This window comes from Equus caballus, chromosome 3 (genome assembly GCF_041296265.1).
Source record: "Equus caballus isolate H_3958 breed thoroughbred chromosome 3, TB-T2T, whole genome shotgun sequence".
Lineage (NCBI taxonomy): Eukaryota > Metazoa > Chordata > Mammalia > Perissodactyla > Equidae > Equus > Equus caballus.
Genome location: NC_091686.1, coordinates 196,961 through 215,962, shown reverse-complemented (window position 1 = coordinate 215,962; position 19,002 = coordinate 196,961). Strand labels below are relative to the sequence as shown.

At 46.3% G+C, this 19,002-nt stretch overlaps 1 protein-coding gene across 9 annotated transcripts in view; it reads left to right on the top strand.

The window, feature by feature from the left end:
- MYLK3 (myosin light chain kinase 3) overlaps positions 1–19,002 on the top strand; it is a 76,060-nt gene that overhangs the window by 33,661 nt on the left and 23,397 nt on the right. For 8 of the 9 annotated variants that reach the window (XM_070262880.1, XM_014738321.3, XM_014738322.3 and 5 more), the window contains exons 2-8: positions 447–537; positions 1,659–2,064; positions 5,693–6,150; positions 8,224–8,329; positions 8,962–9,055; positions 9,478–9,587; positions 10,548–10,689. In XM_070262880.1, the coding sequence (XP_070118981.1) occupies positions 447–537; positions 1,659–2,064; positions 5,693–6,150; positions 8,224–8,329; positions 8,962–9,055; positions 9,478–9,587; positions 10,548–10,689 (1,407 nt within the window). The remainder of the gene's footprint in view (positions 1–446; positions 538–1,658; positions 2,065–5,692; positions 6,151–8,223; positions 8,330–8,961; positions 9,056–9,477; positions 9,588–10,547; positions 10,690–19,002) is intronic. The other variant, XM_014738317.3, reaches the window with a different exon arrangement.

Here is a 19,002-nt window from a genome sequence, read left to right as displayed (position 1 = left end):
CCACCTAAGCATGGATTTATCTGACTTCAGAATTCAACCCAAACCAACACTCTAGTATCCGTGACCAATTGATCTGAGTTGCCTTTTATGATTAAATTTATTTTCCATCCATGGTCTAGGTACTTTGAGGTGCAGTCTATTTAGACTCCCCTGTCAGGGGCTGGCCTGCCCTTCCCTGGCAATATGGTGATGTATTGGGAAGGACTTGATTCTGGGTTTAAAACTGGGCTTGTCCTCTTTTAAGTTTTATGATCTTGGGAAGGCCTCAATGTCTTTGTCTCTAAAATGAGCATAGGAGTATCTACCCTCTAGTATTACTGTGAGACTGCGTGAAATAACCTCAGCACTTTTGTCTTAAGCACACGGCAGGTGCTCAACAAATATTTGTGGCCTGAATGATGATGATATTGATGATGATGATGGGGCCTTTCCTCTTGTTCTTTTAGAACAAAGAGCAAGTGGAAGAGAAAGGAGCAAAACCAAAGCATGCGCTGAGCACCAGAGGCGTGCAAGCCGGAACCACGGGGCCTTGGGAAGGTGAGCGGGGCCCCGTTTGCTTCTCCTACATTGCACACATAACAATATCAGAATAAAAATGCCACCACCACCAACAATGTGATTGTGGAAAAACTGGTGAAACTTCTTCCCTTTTTTTTTGCGGTTCTTTTTGTCTTTTATGTATACCCCACGAGAGATGAGCAGTTAACTGCTATGTTTTAAAGTTACTTGGAGTAGTGCCTCTCTGTGTAGCCTGTGCCACCACCATGACATTTCACTTTGCTTTAAATTTTTATGAATTGCTTTTTTTCTTTAGATTGGCACCTGAGCTAACAACTGTTGCCAATCTTCTTCATTTTTTTTTTTTTCTGCTTCTTCTCCCCAAAGCCCCCTGGTACATAGTTGCGTATTTTAGTTGTGGGTCCTTCTAATTCTTGCATGTGGGACACCGCCTCAGCATGGCCTGATGAGCAGTGCCATGTCCGTGCTTAGGATTCGAATTGGTGAAACCCTGGGCCACTGAAGCACAGCGTGCAAAATTAACCACTCGGCCACGAGGCCAGTCCCTATGGATTGCTTTTTTAAACTTTAATTTTCTTTTATAATTTTGCATAATATTTACATGATTCCAAAGACAAATTGACAAACAAGGTATATTAAGAGAAGTCAAGGATCTATCCTTGTTTCCTGTATCCTGCTTCAGCAGCCCCCACCATAGGTAACCATTTAAAGTTTTTGTTTTATCTCTCCTATGAGGTCCAGTCTCGTTAGACCAGATTCTAAGTGGTTATTAGCATGTATGCATGAACACACACACATCCTCCATTGTTAGGTGAACAGAAGCATAGCATACATACTTTTCTCCACTTTGCTTTTTTTCACTTACAGTATATTCTGAGATCACTCCATATGCACATATATTGGTATTCATTCTCCTTTTTTGTAGCTTTTTGATGCAGCACCCCTTGCGTGAACCCAGCCACCTACCGGAGGTCCTTTGGGTTAGTCAGCCAGCCCCCTACTGAAGGTCATTAGGGTTGTGCCCAGTCTGGCTGTCATACACGTGCTGCACTGAACTGTCTTCGGCGTGTTCTTTGCAATATCTTTGGCATAGATGCCTCGAAAATGGAGTGCTTTTTCTCCTGCCTGTTTTCCTGTAGAGAGCCAGAAGGTGGACCTGCCAGAGGGGACAGTGGAGTGGCTGCCTCCCATCAATGCTTCAGGGATGGGATCTGACCTACTCACCCAGGCAGAGGCCCTGCCAGGGCAGGGAGATGGAGTTCCTGGCCCAGCCCAGGTGCCCCCTGGCCATCTGCTGCTGCCCACAGAGGTGGAAACCAAAGCTCCTGGGGCATCTAGCAAGAACCCTGGGACTGGCCTGGAATTGTCTGCAGCACCCGAGGGAGTCAACGAGGGCCCCACCGGCCAGGAGGCTGCACCGGGTACAGGTCAAGGAACATTGTCCAGCAGGCCTGACCCTCGGCCCTCAGAGTGGGGCATGAGGTTGACTTCAGGGCCGTCAGCCAAGACCAAGTCACCTTACGGTGGTGGGGAAACACATCCGAGGTAAGGGGTGGTCTTCCAAGCTGAGCAAGGGAAGGAATTAACTGCAGCCCCTCAGCGGGAACACAGCCAATGGACTGGCTGCAAAGGTTGCGTGTCTACTGTCGGCACAGCACTGGGCTAGCACTGGGGAAGACGGGAGAAGGTCTAGGCCCTGCTTTTGCCAGCCTAGAGCACTGGTTCTCACCTGGCACCCATTAGAATTACCTGGAAGGAATTTTTAAAATACCGATGCCTGGAGATTCTAACTTACTCAGTGTGGAGTGAGGCTCAGGCATTGGTTTTTTTCCTTCTTTTTTTTTTCACAAGCTCCCTAGGCGATTGCAATATAGAGTAGGACTGAGAATCAGCAGCTCTTAGAGCAGTAATAATAGCTAAAAGCTGGGCTAAGCAAACACTTCCCACCTGCCAGGCACTGGCACAGCTCTTCACAGGCATCATCTCATTTTATTCTTACAACATCCACAGGAGGCAAGTGAGGTTGGTGTCCTTATTTGATTGAAGAGGAAACAGGCTCAGAGTGCCCAGGGCCACACAGCTGGGGATTTACAGAGTTGGAATCTGAACCAAGGCTATTGGATTCCAGAATCTGTGCCCCTAACCACTGTACCATCCTGCTCCCTTATGTCAGCATTTAATGAAGTCCTAAATACTATGGTGGGGAGAGAAGAATGGGCACTCAGAGGTGGGAGGTCTGTGTGGGCTGAGTCAATCCAGGAGGACTTTCAAGAGGATTACACTTGGGGTCCTGGAGGTGGGGTTTGACCTGACCCTTACTTAGCACGTGGGCGGGGCCTGCTCTCAGCAGCCGCAGTGCAGGAGAATGAAGAGGCAGAACCTGCTGACTGACTGCCAGCCCTCGGGGGCCCTGTATGTGCCAGCCCCTGGGGACAGCGCACTGCGGCCCCAGGACAGCCCGCTGAGGGCACTGTGCCTCCTGGGCTTCTCTCACAGGGACCTGGTGCCCTCCTGCACCTGCCTGGCTGTTCTGACCTGTTCCCGAGCCCCCTGAGGCCTGGCTCAGGGAGGGGAGCTGGTGTCTGTGTGTGCTGCGGCAGCTGGCAGAGAAGCCTGGATCCTTTATCTGCCTTTGTTCTGGAAGGAAATGGGAACCGCCAGGAGACCTAACCAGCCAGAGGGAGGGATCCCTGGCAGGCACCCTGGATGCCAGCCAGGGCTCTAAATGTGGAATTGGGAGATGGGGGTGACCTTTCCATGAACTCGCTAGGGGCCCCAAAAAGGCTCTGTGTGAGGCGGAAAGGTCTCTCTGTCAGTTTTAGCCTGAGCTGAATTTCAGGCACACCAGCCCTGCCCCAGGGCTCAGGAAGTGGGGAGATCACTACCTGCGCTTCCTCAGCTAGCACAGGGTCTGTTTTGAGGAAAACAGGTTTGAGCTCAAACATTGGCTCTGACTGGCAGTGGCCGCCTGTGTTGAGGATCCGGAGGTATAACTGGACTTGGTGGACTGAGTAGGGCCGTTGATTAGCAATGCCTGCCCTGGGCGCTGTGCGGGAGGTGGGGCAGCCCTGGGCACTCCCAGCTGCAGGGGAATGCACAGCAGTGCCTTTGGGTCATCCCGTGCCCCTAGGTGTGAAGACCAAGGGGGACAGCAGGGCCTGTCAGCCTTCTCAGCTGGCCACCCGACCACCCGGGTACCCTTCCAGCAACTGGCTTCTTGTGGTTTCCCGTGTCCCTCAGTGAAGACGAGACCTGAGCTAGGCTTGGATGCCCCCTTTGCCGTCCTACCCTGTCATCACTAACCCCTTCTCACTCCCGAAGGGCACGTGTTGGGGGGTTCTGAGGCCCCCCGCCCAAGGCTTGGCCGTGAACCAGCTGTTGAGGCAGGCGCATTCAGGAACAGGCACTGTCCTCAGGGGACCTGCAGTGGCTCAGAGAGGAGGCCTGGCCTTCAGCTGCTGGGGAAAGGCCTCACTCTGTTTTATTGTGGTAAAAACACATAATATAAAATTTACCATCTTAAGCATGTTTAAGTGCACAGTTCAGTAACGTTAAGTATATTCATGTTGTGGCACAGACCTCCAGAACCTTTTCATCTTGCGGATCTGAAACTCTATAACCATCAAACGACTCCCGTTTTCCCCTCCCCCCAGACCCTGCTAGCCCCCATTCCACCTTCCGTCTCTATGAGTGTGACTACTGTAGGTACCTCATATAAGTGGAATCAGTCTGTCTGTGACTGGCTTATTTCACTTAACATAATGTCCTTGAGGTTCAGCCAGGTAGTAGCATGTGTCAGAACGTCCTTTTTAAGGCTAAATAATATTTCAGTGTGTGTATATGCCACATTTTGCCTATCCATTCATCCATCAATGGATGCTTGGATTGCTTCCACATTTGGCTGTTGTGAGTAATGCTGCTGTGAACATGGTGTACAAATCTCTCTTTCAGACCCTGCTTTCAGTTCTTCTGGATACATCCCAGCAGTGGGATAGCTGGATCATACGGTAGTTCTATTTTTAAATTTTTGAGGATTGGCCATACTGTTTTCCACAGTGGCTGCACCATTTTAGGCCTCATTTTTGGAGCCCGCCTGCATTTGTGCTTTCCTCTCTTAGTTGACTCTCAGTACATCTATGAGGTGTTACATCCGTATTTGTCAGAAGAGGCACCTGAGGCTAGACTTGCTCAAAATGGTCCAGCAACCCGGTGGCAGAGCTAAGACCAGAATGGAGGCTGCCTGGCTCCCTCCTGAGACTCAGTCCACACCAGCCAGTCACCCCCTCACCCCTGGCCCAACACACATAGACCCCGGCATTAGGGTTGTGAGCGGCAGTCAGAGTCGAGGAGACTCTGAGAGGGAGAGTCTGAGGCCCAGGGGGTCGTGGCTTCCAGGGTCAGGGTCGTTCCCTCTGAACGTCAGGGCTCAGAGAGCCTTCCTGACCTCCAGCTGGGGTCCCAAGTCCCATTGCTGCAGGGTCTGCGGAATGAAAATGGATGAAGCGGGCCCAGCGGCCTTGCCAGGGAGCAGAGAGGCCTGTGGGGAAGTGGAGAGCTGCTCCTCAGCTATGCAGGCATGCAGGCCCGCCACAGCCAAGTATGTTTGCTCAAGAGAAACAGGAAGTCCAGATTCTTATGAGCGATTGCCTGATTTTAATAAAATACGTCTGACCTGGGGCTTCCAATGTGATGGTTGACTTGGTTCACTCTTCTCTTCATTTAACTGAAAGAGAAACTGAGGCCAACAGAAGGGTTGGAAGAGCCCAGGCCTCCTGCCTGCAGGCGACAATCCTCCTGGGGCAGAAGCTGGTTTCCGAGGGGCCTCAGAGGTGGCTGGGCCCACCCTCGTTCACCACAGGTTGCTTCATGCCTTCCCTGAACCCTCATGCAGTGGAATCCTGAGAGATGAGGGCATGTATGTTACTGAAGCTGGCCTCTCCCCTGGTGTCCTGTCTGGGCAGAGGTGGGCACGGACCCAGAGGGGCAGGGGTTGCAGTCTGTGGGTTCCAACCACAAGCTAACTCTGGCTATTGTAACAACCCTAAGGGGCCTGTTTTACAGACAAGAAAACTGAGGCCAAGCAGTCATGGTTGGGAGCAGCAGCAGCAGGCACTTGAACACAAGACTCCCGAGTTTGTTTTTAACCTCAGAGCCATATTTCTCTCTGCACCAGGGTCTCCGTCCACGTGCAGGAGACGGATACTCCTGGGGAGCTGCTTGTGACACGAGGGGGCAACCTCAGCCCCACACCCCCTGCGGAGGCGCCCGCAGCCGCCCATCCAGGTGAGCAGGACCCACCTGGGCCCTGGTGCTGCCCCCAGGCCCCTGGGACTGAGTTGGGAAAACAGATCCCGAAAGGAGCCAGCAAGTTGTTGCTCCTGCGGAAGCGGAGCAGCGATGAGGGAGCGAAGGCTGAGGAGAAGCCGGGGCCTCGGGCCGAGCCTGCCATGGGACCAAGCGGGGCCTGGAGGGACAAGGGAGATGACGCTGGGGTCCCAGGCCTGCAGCAGGACAAAGGCCCAGAAGCAGGAAATCCTGAGCCCAGGAGGGATTGCATGGCCGGGGGCGTGGGCAGGGCCGAAGCTGGAAGGAGGACACCCCCGGGAGCCGAGGCTGGCCGCGTGGTTCTGGGTAAGTGAGGCCATTGCTGTGTGCCCTGAGGTGGTGGTTTTGGAGGGCCTACTCCTGAGAGGCCTCCCTGAAGCTTCCAGGGAGGATAATGTGGGTCTGGGGGAGTCCAGACTCAGAGCAGCCTGCCAGTATATCCCGGGGCTGGAGCCCAAGGCACGGAGATGCTGCAGGCCGAGCTTGGGTTGGCCTTGGCAGTAGGGGAGGAGGCAACCTGGTGGGGCTCAGCTGGGTGGATTTCTGAAAGCCACCTGCCAGTCTGGTGCTCTTGGTATTATTCTGATTGAGACAGAGAAGGCTCCTATTTGAAAGCAAACCCATTGACTGGTGTGCATAACCCACTATCAGCCATTTGCACCCAGTGAACTGACTGTCCCACAGGATGGGGAAGGATGGTGAGGCTGCTGACCTGCTTTCCGTCCCATTTGTGGTGGGAGGTCCTTGTGTTTTTGTCACCCAAAGGCCTTCAACTCCTCTAGCCTTTAGGGTCATACCCGCCTTGCTCTGAACCCTCATTCCGTGTGGCTGTAGGAAGGCCACCCTTTGCTGATTCCCTTCACAAGGATTTCTGGAAGTCCCTGAGGAAGGACCGTGTGTTCTGCAGGTCATCCAGGTGTCCCTTTGCCACTTCTGGGCTCCGCAGTTGCCCTGTCATACTGACTTCCCCAGCTGCTTCCTCTTCTCCCCTAGTATGACTTGATCCAAATGTGGACACGGGCTCCTTTAATTCCTGAGACACAGCTGAGAGCAGGCTGTGACTTTAGAGTCTTTCCTGAGACTTGGGCTGGTGATGAAGCCCATGTTCACTCCCTGTGTGCCCAGCCGACGTTTACCCCACGGGCCTGCGAGCGGGATGAATGGAAGCAGAGGAGAGGTTAAGAAGCACACTCACGGCCGCGGGGTCAGTGCTGGTGGAGCCGGGCTCTGACCTGACTGGCCCCAGGACTGTGCGTGTAAACGTCGTGGCTGTACAGCCGCTGGGACAGAAGGCAGTTTACCTTGCGGCAAAGGAAATGTCAGCCTGGAATTCTAGATGTGGAATCTCCATGACACACCCAGAATCCAGGCTCACCCAACCTTTCCGTGGGCCCAGAAAAAAATAAAAACAACAGACTCCACAATGTGCAGACACAAAAAAGGATGAGCGACATGCTCGCAAAGCAAATTCAATATTCTACTTTGGCGAGCAGAAATTTGCTTGTAGTAAGACAAACTAAGAGAAAAGAGCAGTATTTCCACTGCGCCAGGTGTGTGGTTTTGGAGGTGTCGGAGCTGTCCGTGGAACGCTCTGAGGGCCCCGTGACAACCCCGAATAAATGTCAGCCCAAACCACTGCTATCCTGCCACTGCGTCTTCCAGCCCTTAACACACAAACCAGTCTATACCATTGTGTTTGGTGCATATTCACTATTCTGTTTTATTCATTTACTCTATTTCATGTAACATTCCTAGGTTCATATCACCTCTGAAGGACAAGATTTCTTTAAAAAACCTAAACTGTTTTCTCTTTCCGAGTCCTGCATTTCCCCTCCACACCCACTGTCCCCTAGCCCCACCCTGCGCCCTGGGCGCTGGCCCGCTCTGGGCTGCATCGTGGGCTCTCCTGCCCTGTCAGGACACCTGGGGCTGGGGGGATGTTTGTATCCCCAGCTGTTTACCCATCACACCACCCTTGCTGGCCTCCATAGCCTTGCTTGTGCCTTTAAAATTAGGCCTGTCACTGAACTCTGCTCGATCGCCCTGTTCGAGTGTGCCTCTGTTTCCTGCAAGCCATGCTGATCCACCTTAGACCTGTTCCTGACTTGACATAATGTCTCCATCTTACAAAGAGCACTGCTGGAGGTGCTGGCAGACTTGGGTTTGAATCCTGTCTGTCACTGACTCACTCTGTGACCTTGGGCCAGTCACCTCACCTCTCTGAGACTTTGCTTTCTCCTCTGTCAAATGGGTGACTTGAGTGAGATGATCCTTGAGAAGGGTGAAGAGCTTGTCACTTGAACCAACTGGGTTTTGGATGGGTGGCTGAAAGGTGCAGGCTGCACAAAGAAGGCTCAGAGGCTGTTGTCCCCTGAACAGATGACAGTCCTGCCCCGCCAGCCCCTTTTGAACACCGGGTGGTGAGTGTCAAGGAGACCTCGACCTCAGCAGGTTACACAGTGTGCCAGCATGAAGTCTTGGGAGGGTAAGTGAGCCTCATGACTTAATGAGGGGCAGAGCAGGAGGGGTGGGGGCAGAGACATCTGGAGGACTCAGCGGGGATTCTGCTGGATGCTTCCCGGGAACTGGGTGATTGAGCCAAGGCCAGGAGTGGGATACCTCATACAGCATGAGAGTGAATGGATAGCTCACGGAGAGTGGAAGAAGAGAATAGCCCATAGAGTGCAGGAGGGCCGCATGGGAAAATGAGATGGTGAGGGTGCAGGAGGGCCCACACGGGATGAGTGAGATGGTGTAGGGTGCAGGAGGGCCTGCACAGTGTGGGCATGGCAACCATATACTGGAGGTGGCAGCAGAGTCAACATTGGCTGGGGTAAGAGGGATGTCCTCTAGGATGTAGGACAGACTAGGTGGTATGGGATGTCCCCTGGGTGCAGGATAGACCACTGGGTGTGGGGTAAAGAAGCTCTTCTCTAGGTTTCAGGTACTCCATGTGGTGTGAGGGTGATGACTGTGCTGCTTCTGGGTGCAGGGTCATCCCTGTGGTATGTGGAGCAGAGGTAGGAGCAGAAAGCCCAGGGTATGGGATGAGGATGGCCGCCATGTGCGGGGTGAGCCTCTGGGCTCTCAGCCTGCTGTGTCATTGTGTCTCTGCAGGGGCCGGTTTGGCCAGGTCCACAGGTGCACGGAGAAGTCCACGGGCCTCTCTCTGGCAGCCAAGATTATCAAAGTGAAGAGCACCAAGGACCGGGTGAGGCATCTACTCTGGGCCAGCCGGTGACTCTGGCCAGGCTCAGGACAGCTTTACTTCCCTCTTGGCTGCCCTGGGCCCCACATTGCCCCAGGTCCCTTCATGCTAAGCAGGAAACCCGACCACTTCTCCTGCCTCACACACTCTGGTCAACAGGCCACCTCACACCCTAGGCAACAGGGTCCTCCTGGACTTTCCAGTTTTCTTATTGGGCTTTAGGTTTCCTATCTCCAAAATGAGTGGGTTGGACTGAGGTCCCTTCTGTTGTAAGGACTGGGTTTGGTGGTGAGTTGAGGAGACCCGGTATGAGAGCAGGAAACAAGGGCGCAGGGCGGGTGGGTGTGTGCATGTGTCTTGGGAGGCGCAGCTGGCTCCTCTTCCTACCCATTTCTTGGAAACTCTTTCCCCTCTGGCTCCACAAGGAGGATGTGAAGAATGAAATCAACATCATGAACCAGCTCAGCCATGTGAACCTGATCCAGCTCTATGACGCCTTCGAGAGCAAGAATAGCTTTACCCTCATCATGGAGTAGTGAGTCTCTTGGGAGGTGGGGCACTGGCTCTGCAGGCGGGCCAGGGCTCAGGGCTGGGGCTTGGAGATGGGATCTGAGGCAGAACTCTCCTTTTCCTTTCCCTCTCTGGGACATCCAGGGAATCTCATCGCCTTCTCTGCTTGACCTCCAATATGGAGCGTGGAGGACAAAACCATTTGTCACAAACCAGGGGCCAGTGAACCTAATTTGACCTGCAGATGTATGCTAGTTTGGCCAACACAATTTTCAGTAATTTGATTTATTAAACAGTTGGAAATTGGGAAATTTCACTTTAAAACCTAGATGTCTGGCTCTCTTGAAAATATAAAACATCTAGTAACACTGGACCTGCATTTCCAGCTGGAAACAGTGTCCTGGAGCTCATAGTGCCTGACTGTTACAGACAGGCCAACCGGTCTCCCATTTGCCCCAGTCCCCACCACTCCCAACTACCCCTGACACTGAGGCCAAGGGCTCAGGGGACATTTATTTTTGTGCTTGTGTTGCTATTTTCCTTCTGGTAGGGCTGAGGAGAGTGAAACGTTTGTCATTCATTTCTCCATCAAAAGTAGAAAAACAGAAGACAGGCTATGGGCTGTGTGTTTAAGAATACTTTTGTTTCACATCTGGTCTGATTTGCCCGTTGGAGTTCTTGCTTGTAGGTACTAAGTGGCTCCTGTAGGCCACTGAGTTTACAGCCTTGGCCTAGAGTACCCAGAGTGAGCTTGGCTTATCAGCACTGAAGACAATCCCAGTCTTCCCTTTGGCTCATTACTCCCTTTTTACCATCCACACTGAGCTGAGAATGGGCCAGAGCAAGAGTCCCCGTAAGACCTTAGATGGCAGTGCACCCTTGGGCTCGCCTGGATTGGCCTCCTTTGGCCCCTGGCGATAAGAGTGGACAAGACTTCTGAGAGCCTTGCTCAGTCCAGTGCCTTCCTTTCCCTTTGCCCTGGCAGTGTGGATGGGGGTGAACTCTTTGACCGGATCACAGACGAGAAGTACCACCTGACTGAACTGGATGTGGTCTTATTCACCAAGCAGATCTGCGAGGGCGTGCATTACCTCCACCAGCACTACATCCTGCACCTGGACCTCAAGGTCAGGCTCTGCCCTGGGCATGTGGCGGGTGGGCCCCTGGATGTCTGAGCCTCTGCTGCTCTCTCATCTTCGAGAGCTCTAGCGACAGACAATCCTGGCTTTCTGACACTTCCTAGTTCTGGAGTCGAGGGCAGGCAAGTCGTGCTGCTTCTCTGAGCCTCAGTTCTTCCATCTGTAAAATGTGGATAACTGTACCTCTTTAAGTGTTATTTCAAGATTAAATGATATAATGATCTTTTTTTCTTTAAAAATATCTTTAAGATTAGTTTTTAAAAAACTCAAATAGGGGCCGGCCTGGTGGTGTAGTGGTTGAGTTCGCGCACTCTGCTTCGGCGGCCCGGGGGTTTGCAGCTTGGTATCCCAGGCGCAGACCGCTCGTCAAGCCACACTGTGGGGGCGTCCCACATGAAATAAAGGAAGATTGACAGCAGATGTTAGCTCAGGACCAATCTTCCTTACACAGACACGAAAAACAAACCAAAATAGGAACACATGACTGTGGTAAGAAATATAGACAATATGAAATGTATAAAATACACAGGAAAAGTTCTTCCCTCCCCATCTCTACTGAGTGGGCTTCTCCATCAGCAATTTAGCAGGACACAAAGGGGACCGTACTGTGCATCTTGTTTTTAAACTTGCCTTTTTGGGCTAACTGTACATTGTACACATCTTTTCTCACTCCCTTTAAGGGCTCTGTGATATTCCACTGAATGAATGTGTGACACTTTCTTTTGTCTACTTGACACAAAGTAAGCACTTGATATGTGACAACTGTTTCTTCTTTTTTTTTTTAATACATGGGTTTATTTCTGGGCTCTCTATAATGTTCCATTTATCTGCATGTCTGTTTTTATGCCAATACCATATTGTTTTGATTACTAGCTTTATAATATAGTTTGAAGTCAGGAAGTGGGATGCCTCCAGATTTGTTCTTCTTTCTCAAAATTGCTTTGGCTGTTCACCGTCTTCTGTGGTTCCATACGAATTTTAGGATTGTTTGTTCTATTTCTGTGTAAAATGCCACTGGAATTTTGATCGGGATTGCCTTGAATCTGTAGATTGCTTTGGGTAGTGTGGACATTTTCACGATGTTAATTCTTCCAGTCCATGAGCACGGAATGTCTTTCCATTTATTTAGATCTCCTTCAATTTCTTTCATTAATTTCTTTTAGTTTTCGGTGTACAAACCTTTCACCAACTTGGTTAAATTTATTCCTAAGTATTTCATTCTTTTTGATCAATTGTAAAGGAAATTGTTTTCTTAATTTCTCTTTCTGTTGTTTCTTGTTGGTGTATAGAAATGCAACTGATTTTTGTATATTGCTTTTGTATCCTAAAAATTTACTGAATTTGATTATAAGTTCTAACAGTTTTTTGGTGGGGTCTTTAAAGTTTTCTATATATTATATCATGTCGTCTGCAAATAGTGACAGTTTTACTTCTTCCTTTCCAATTTAGATTCTTTTTCTTGCTTAATTGCTCTGGCTAGGACTTTCGATACTATGTTGAATAAAAGTGGTGAGAGTGGGCATCCTTGGTCCTGATCTTAGAGGATAAGCTTCCAGCTCTTCACTGCTGAGTGTGTTATCTGTGGGCTTGTCATCCATGCGCCTTATTATGTTGAGGTATGTTCCCTCCAGACCCAGTTTATTGAGGGGTTTTTTTTTTTATCATGAAATGCATGTTGGCTTTTGTTGAGTGCTTTTTCTGCATCTATTGAGATGATCATATGATTTTTATTCTTCATTTTGTTAATGTAGTGTATCACATTGATTTATTTGCATATGTTGAACCATCTTTGCATCCCTGGAATAAATCCCACTGGATCATGGTGTATGATCGTTTTATGTATTGTTGAATTTGGTTTGCTAATATTTTGTTGAGGATTTTTGCATATAGATTTGTCAGGGATATTGACTTGTAATTTTCTTTTCTTGTAATGTCCTTGTCTGGTTTTGGTATTAGAGTAATGCTGGCCTTGTAAAATGAGTTTGGAGGTATTCTCACTTCTTATTTTTTGGAAGAGTTTGAGAAGGATTGGTATTAATTTTTCTTTAAATGTTTGGTACAATTCACCAGTGAAATCACCTGGTCCTAGACTTTTGTTTTTTGGGAGTTTTTTTTTTTTTTTTAAAGATTTTTATTTTTTCCTTTTTCTCCCCAAAGCCCCCCAGTACGTAGTTGTCTATTCTTCGTTGTGGGTCCTTCTGGTTGTGGCATGTGGGACGCTGCCTCAGCGTGGTCTGACGAGCAGTGCCATGTCCGCACCCAGGATTTGAACCAACGAAACACTGGGCTGCCTGCAGCGGAGCGTGCGAACTTAAACACTCGGCCACGGGGCCAGCCCCTGTTTTTTGGGAGATTTTTGATTACTGATTCAATCTCCTTATTAGTAATTGGTCTGTTCAGATTTTCTATTTCTTCATTATTCAGTCTGGGCAAGTTGTATGTTTCTAGGAATTCATCCATTTCTTCTCGGTTGTCCAATTTGTTGGCATACAATTGTTCGCAGTAGTCTGTTATGATCCTTTGTGTTCATGTGCTATCAGTTGGAACGTCTCCTCTTTTGTTTCTAATAGCATTTGAGTCCTCTCTCTTTTGTTCTTGGTAAGTCTAGCTATAGATTTGTCTATTTTGGTTATGTTTTAAAATTTTTTTCCCAGTTTTAGTGAGATATAGTTGACATATAACATTCTATTAGTTTAAGGTGTACAACGTAACGATATATGTATATTGCAAAGTGATTATCACAGTAAGTTTAATTAATATACATCACCTCACATGGTTAGTTTTTTTTCTTGTGATGAGAACTTTTCAGATCTCTGTCTTAGCAACTTTCACATATACAATACAGTGTTGTTAACTATAGTCACCATGTTGTACATTACATCCCCAGAACTTATCTGTTTTATGACTGAAAGTTTGTACCTTTTGACCTCCTTCACCCATTTCCCTCTTTCTGACAACCAACAATTTGTTCTCTGTTTCTATGAGTTCTGTTTTTTCAGATTCCACATATGACTGAGATCACATAGTAAGTGTCTTTCTCCACCGGACTTATTTCACTTAGAATAACTTCCTCAAGGTCCATCCTTGTTGTTGCAAATGGCAGGATTTCCTTATTTTTTATGGCTGAATAATATTCCATTGTATATAAATACCACATTTTCTTTATCCATTCGTCCATCGATGAACACTTAGATGGTTTCCATGTCTTGGCTATTGCAAATAAAGGTGTATTGAACATGAGAGTGCAGATATCTCTTCAAGATAGTGAATTGATTTCCTTCAGATATATACCCAGACTGGAATTGGTGGATCATATGGTAGTTCTATTTTTAATTTTTTGAGGAACTTCTATAGTTTTCCATAGTGGCTGCACCAATTTACATTTCCACCAACAGTGCACAAGGTTCCATTTTTTCCACATCCATGTCAGCACTTGTTATCTCTTATCTTTTTGATGATAGCCATTCTAACAAATGTGAGGTGACACTTCATTGTGGTATTGTTTTGCATCGCAGCTGTTTCTGTGATTTTTCTACTCTGCTGGGACAACAGGAGGGTATGTCCGTAACCCCTTTCAAGAATTTCAGTGGCTCCTCACAGAAGATGGGAAGTAGGTTGGCTGGACCTATGTGTGTACACATTGCTCCTTCTGACCATCTTTCCTGATTGATATCAGATGATAAAGTTGAGGTAGTCAGAGAAATGGTAGAGATGATGGGGAATTGGCCTCAAGCTTCCCCTGCTCACTAGAGCTAATACCAGGGCTTCTGGACCGGTTGCTTGTAAGTTGAGCAGTTAGGGGAAGCCTGGAATTCTGCTCTGTGGTTCCGGGTCAAGAAACAGCCTTTGGGGCAACTCCTGTAACCCTGCAACAGGAGGCAGTCATTGCCAAGGTCCATTTCTCAGTCTGAAGCAGAGCCGGTGTTAGTTCAGCCCCTTCCTGGATGTGAGATCTTGCATAAGTTGCTTGATCTTATTGATTGATCTTGCATAAGCTCATCAATTGCAAAATGGGGAATTATAACACCCATCTCCTAGGGAGGCTGTGTGAATTCAAATATGCAGAAATTGCTCCAGAGTTGTGTTGTTAAACACAGTAGCCACTAGCCACTTGTGGCTACTAAGTACTTGAAATGTGGCTAGTATCACTGAGGAATTGTATTTTAAATTAATTGGAAAACTTTTAAGTATAGTTAGAACAACTTTAATATGTGAATTGACTTTTAAATTATAAATTTCATGAAATCTAAACATAAATAATTCATGAATTCTAAATACATCTACAATATTTCTGATGAAAATTTAGTGTCCGGATTGAGATGTGCTGGAGATGTGAAATACACACTGAAATTCAGACACTTATGAAAAAAGAATGGAAAATATCTCATCAGTATTTTTTATATTGATAACCTATTGACATGATAATATTTTGGATATATTCAGTTAAATAAAATATTAAGATTAAGTTTTTGAAAATACTTTGAGATGAATGAAAATGAGAATCTAACGTACCGAAAGTTATAGGATATATCTAAACCAGGAATGAAATTTGTAGCTGCAAAACTTTATATTGAAAAAGAAGAAAGATCTTAAATCAATAATCTAATACTCCACTTTAATAAACTAAAAAAGAAGAGCAAGTTAAACTCAAAGCAACCAGAAGGAAATAACAAAGAGTAGAGCAGAAGTAAACAAAAGAGAGAACAGAAAGACAGAGAAAAATCAATGAAACCAAAAGTTGGTTCTTTGAAAAGATCAATAAATTGTCAAATCTTTAGCTATATTGAACAAGAGAAAAAAAAGACTCAAATTACTAAAATCAGGACTGAAAGAGGGAACATCACTACCAGCCTTACAGAATTAAACAAAGATTATAAGGGAATACTATGAAAAATTGTGTGCCAACAATTTAGATAACCTAGATAAAATGGAAAAATTTCTAAAAAGACACAAACTGCTGAAAACTGACTCAAGAAGAAATAGAAAATCTGAATAGATGTATAACAAGTAAAGCATTGGAATAAGTATCAAAAACTACCCACAAAGAAGAGTAGGCCCATATGGCTTCATTGGTGAATTCTACCAAATGTTTAAAGAATTCACACTAATCCTTCACAAACCCTTCTAAAAAGTAGAAGAGAAAGAGGTACTTTCCAAATCGTTTTATGAGGTTGGTCTTGTCCTGATACCAAAGCCAGACAAAGCCATCACCAGAAAACCATCAATATCCCTTATGAATATAGATGCAAAAGTTCTCAATTAAATATTAACAAACTGAATTTAGAAACATCCAAAAAGGATTATACACATCACACAGTGGGATTCATCCCAAGAATGCAAGGTTGGTTTAACATATGAAAATCAATCAATGTAATCTGCCGTATTGAAAAAATAAAGGACAAAATCACATGATCATTTCAACAGATGCAGGAAAAGCCTTTAACAAAATTGAAAAACTTTTCATGATGAAAACACTATTGTCCATTTTGTTACTAGGTATCGAAGAGAACTTCTTCGACCTGATAAAGGCCATCTATGAAAAATCAACAGTTAACCTAATAGTTCACAGTAAAAGGTTGAATGTTTTCCCCTTAAGATCAGGAACAAGACAAGGATGTCTGCTCTTGCCACTTTTGCTATTAAACGTTGTACTTGAGGTTCTAACCAGGGCAATTAGGCAAGAAAAAAAATAAAAGACACCCAGATTGGAAAGGAAGAAGTAAAAGTCTTTCCATTCATAGATGACATGATCTTATATATAGAAAATCCTAAGGAGTATGGGGGGAAACTATTAGAATTAATAAATGAATTCAGCAAGTTTGCAAGATATAAGACAAATATAGGATGTCAGCAACATGGCAGCGTGAGCTCACCCGGGACTCTCTCCCCTCCAAATTACAACCAAAAAGAGCAACTGCTTTCCAACCAAAAAAAAAAAAAAAAAAATCCTAATAACAGAAATCGTCAGAGACCCACAGCAGCCAAATGATGGAGGGTGGAGAGGATGGAGCCGCCCTTGCAGGAGCTGGAACAGGGTAAGAGAGAACTTTGCTCCTGCCCCTAGAGACTGGGATCACTGCTGCTGGTGAGGGAAGGAGCGGGGGAGGGGCCGCGCTTCTGGGGATCATCCAGGACTCCCACTGCCAGTGCAGCAGAAACCCTCTAATGGGGGAAAGCTTTCGTGTGGGCGACCCCATCAAGCTGGGGCCCCAGGAAACCAGAGAGCAAGAGCTGATCTGAATCCAGGTCGGTGGACAAGAGAAAGTGTCCCTCCTCCCCCAACCCATGCTGCGCACTGCCATCGCAGCTGATGGTGGAGGGCTCAGAACACATGGCTCTCGAACCCCATCTAGTGGCGATAGGCTGTAACTGCAACAGAATAATAGCATCATGTGCAAAAACTGCTCCTCTACCATCCTGCAATTTCTAAAAGCTCTAGACCAGAAGGAAAACAATAAAAACACAGAAGTAGGTCCTGAGGACTTGAAAATAGGTAAACTAAGTGAAGATGAGTTCAAAATAGCTCTCCTCAAAATATTCAATGAGGTAAAGGGAAATATAGAGAAACAAGTCAACGAGATCTGGAGTTATGTCACAAAAGAGATTGAAACTATAAAGAAGAATCAATCAGAAATACTAGAGATGAAAAATACAATGAATCCGATAAAACAGAATACGGATTCCCTGAATGCACGTGTAGACACCATAGAGGAGCAAATTAGCATAATCGAAGATAGACAGGCTGAATGGCTCCAGACAGAGGAAGAAAGAGAACTAAGAATTTTAAAAACTGAAGAAAATCTCCAAGAAATAGCTGACTCAATGAGAAGATGTAACTTAAGAATCATCGGAATTCCTGAGGGTGTGGAAAAGGAAAATGGAGCAGAAAGTGTGCTCAACGAAATGATAGAAGAGAACTTCCAAAATCTAGGGATTAAGAGAGAAATGTGTGTGGAAGCTTTCAGATCTCCTAGATTTGTCAATGTAAAAAGACCTACTGCAAGGCATATAGTAGTAAAAATGGCAAAAGTGAATGACAAAGAAACAATACTCAGGGCAGCAAGGCAGAAGAAAATAACCTACAAAGGAACCCCTATCAGGCTTTCAGTGGATTTCTCTACAGAAACCTTACAAGCTAGGAGAGATTGGAGTGCCATATTCAAAACTTTAAGGGATAAAAATCTTCAGCCAAGGATACTCTATCCAGCAAAAATATCCTTCTGATATGAGGGAGAAATTAAATCCTTTCCAGACAAACAAAAGCTGAGGGACTTTGTAACCAAAAGTCCTCCACAACAAGAAATCCTCAAGAAGGCTCTCATACCTGAAAAAAGAAAAAAAGGGAGAAAAGGGTCACAAAACACACAGTAGGGAGACAAATAGATAGAATCGGAATAGGATAGCAAATATTCAACTATAGCATTAGGATAAAGGGAAGGAAATCACCAAAGCAAAGACAATCTTATCACTCTAACCACAAACTCACAACACAAGTTGGAATAAAAGATGAGAATAACAATTTAGGAGGGGAGGAGGAAAGGGACTGAATCAGTTTAGGCTAAGGAAGTAAGAGACCACCAGAAAATGGACTGTGTTATACACGAGATTCTGAATACAAACTTCAGGATAGCCACTAAAGTAAAAAACAGAACAGAGACACAAAACATAAATAAGGAAAAATCTAAGAAACCCAGCATAAGAAATTGCAGAAGTCAATGGGTAGGCTAAAACACACAGGACGAGAAACAAAAGAAGCACAGGAAAACCCGAAAACAAGCAACAGAAGGACAGCATTAAGCCCTCATGCATCAGTACTCACCCTCAATGTAAACGGATTGAACTCTCCAATAAAAAGACACACAGTGGCAAAATGGATTAAAGACCAAGATCCACCAATTTGTTGCCTCCAGTAAACACACCTCAGCTCCAAGGACAAACACAGGCTCAGAGTGAAGGGGTGGAAGTCAATATTCCAAGCTAATAGCAAACGAAAGAAAGCAGGTGTCACAATATATATCAGACAAAACAGATTTCAAGATGAGGCAGGTAAAGAGACACGTAGAGGGCCAATACATAATGATCAAACGGACACTTCATCAAGAAGAAATAACACTTATAAATGTCTATGCACCCAACACAGAAGCACCAAAGTTCATAAAGCAACTATTAACAAACCTAAAAGAAGATATCAAAAATAACACAATAATAGTAGGGGACCTCGACACCCCACTCACATCAATGGACAGATCATCCAGACAGAAAATCAACAAGGAAACAGTGGAGCTAAACAAAAAGCTAAAA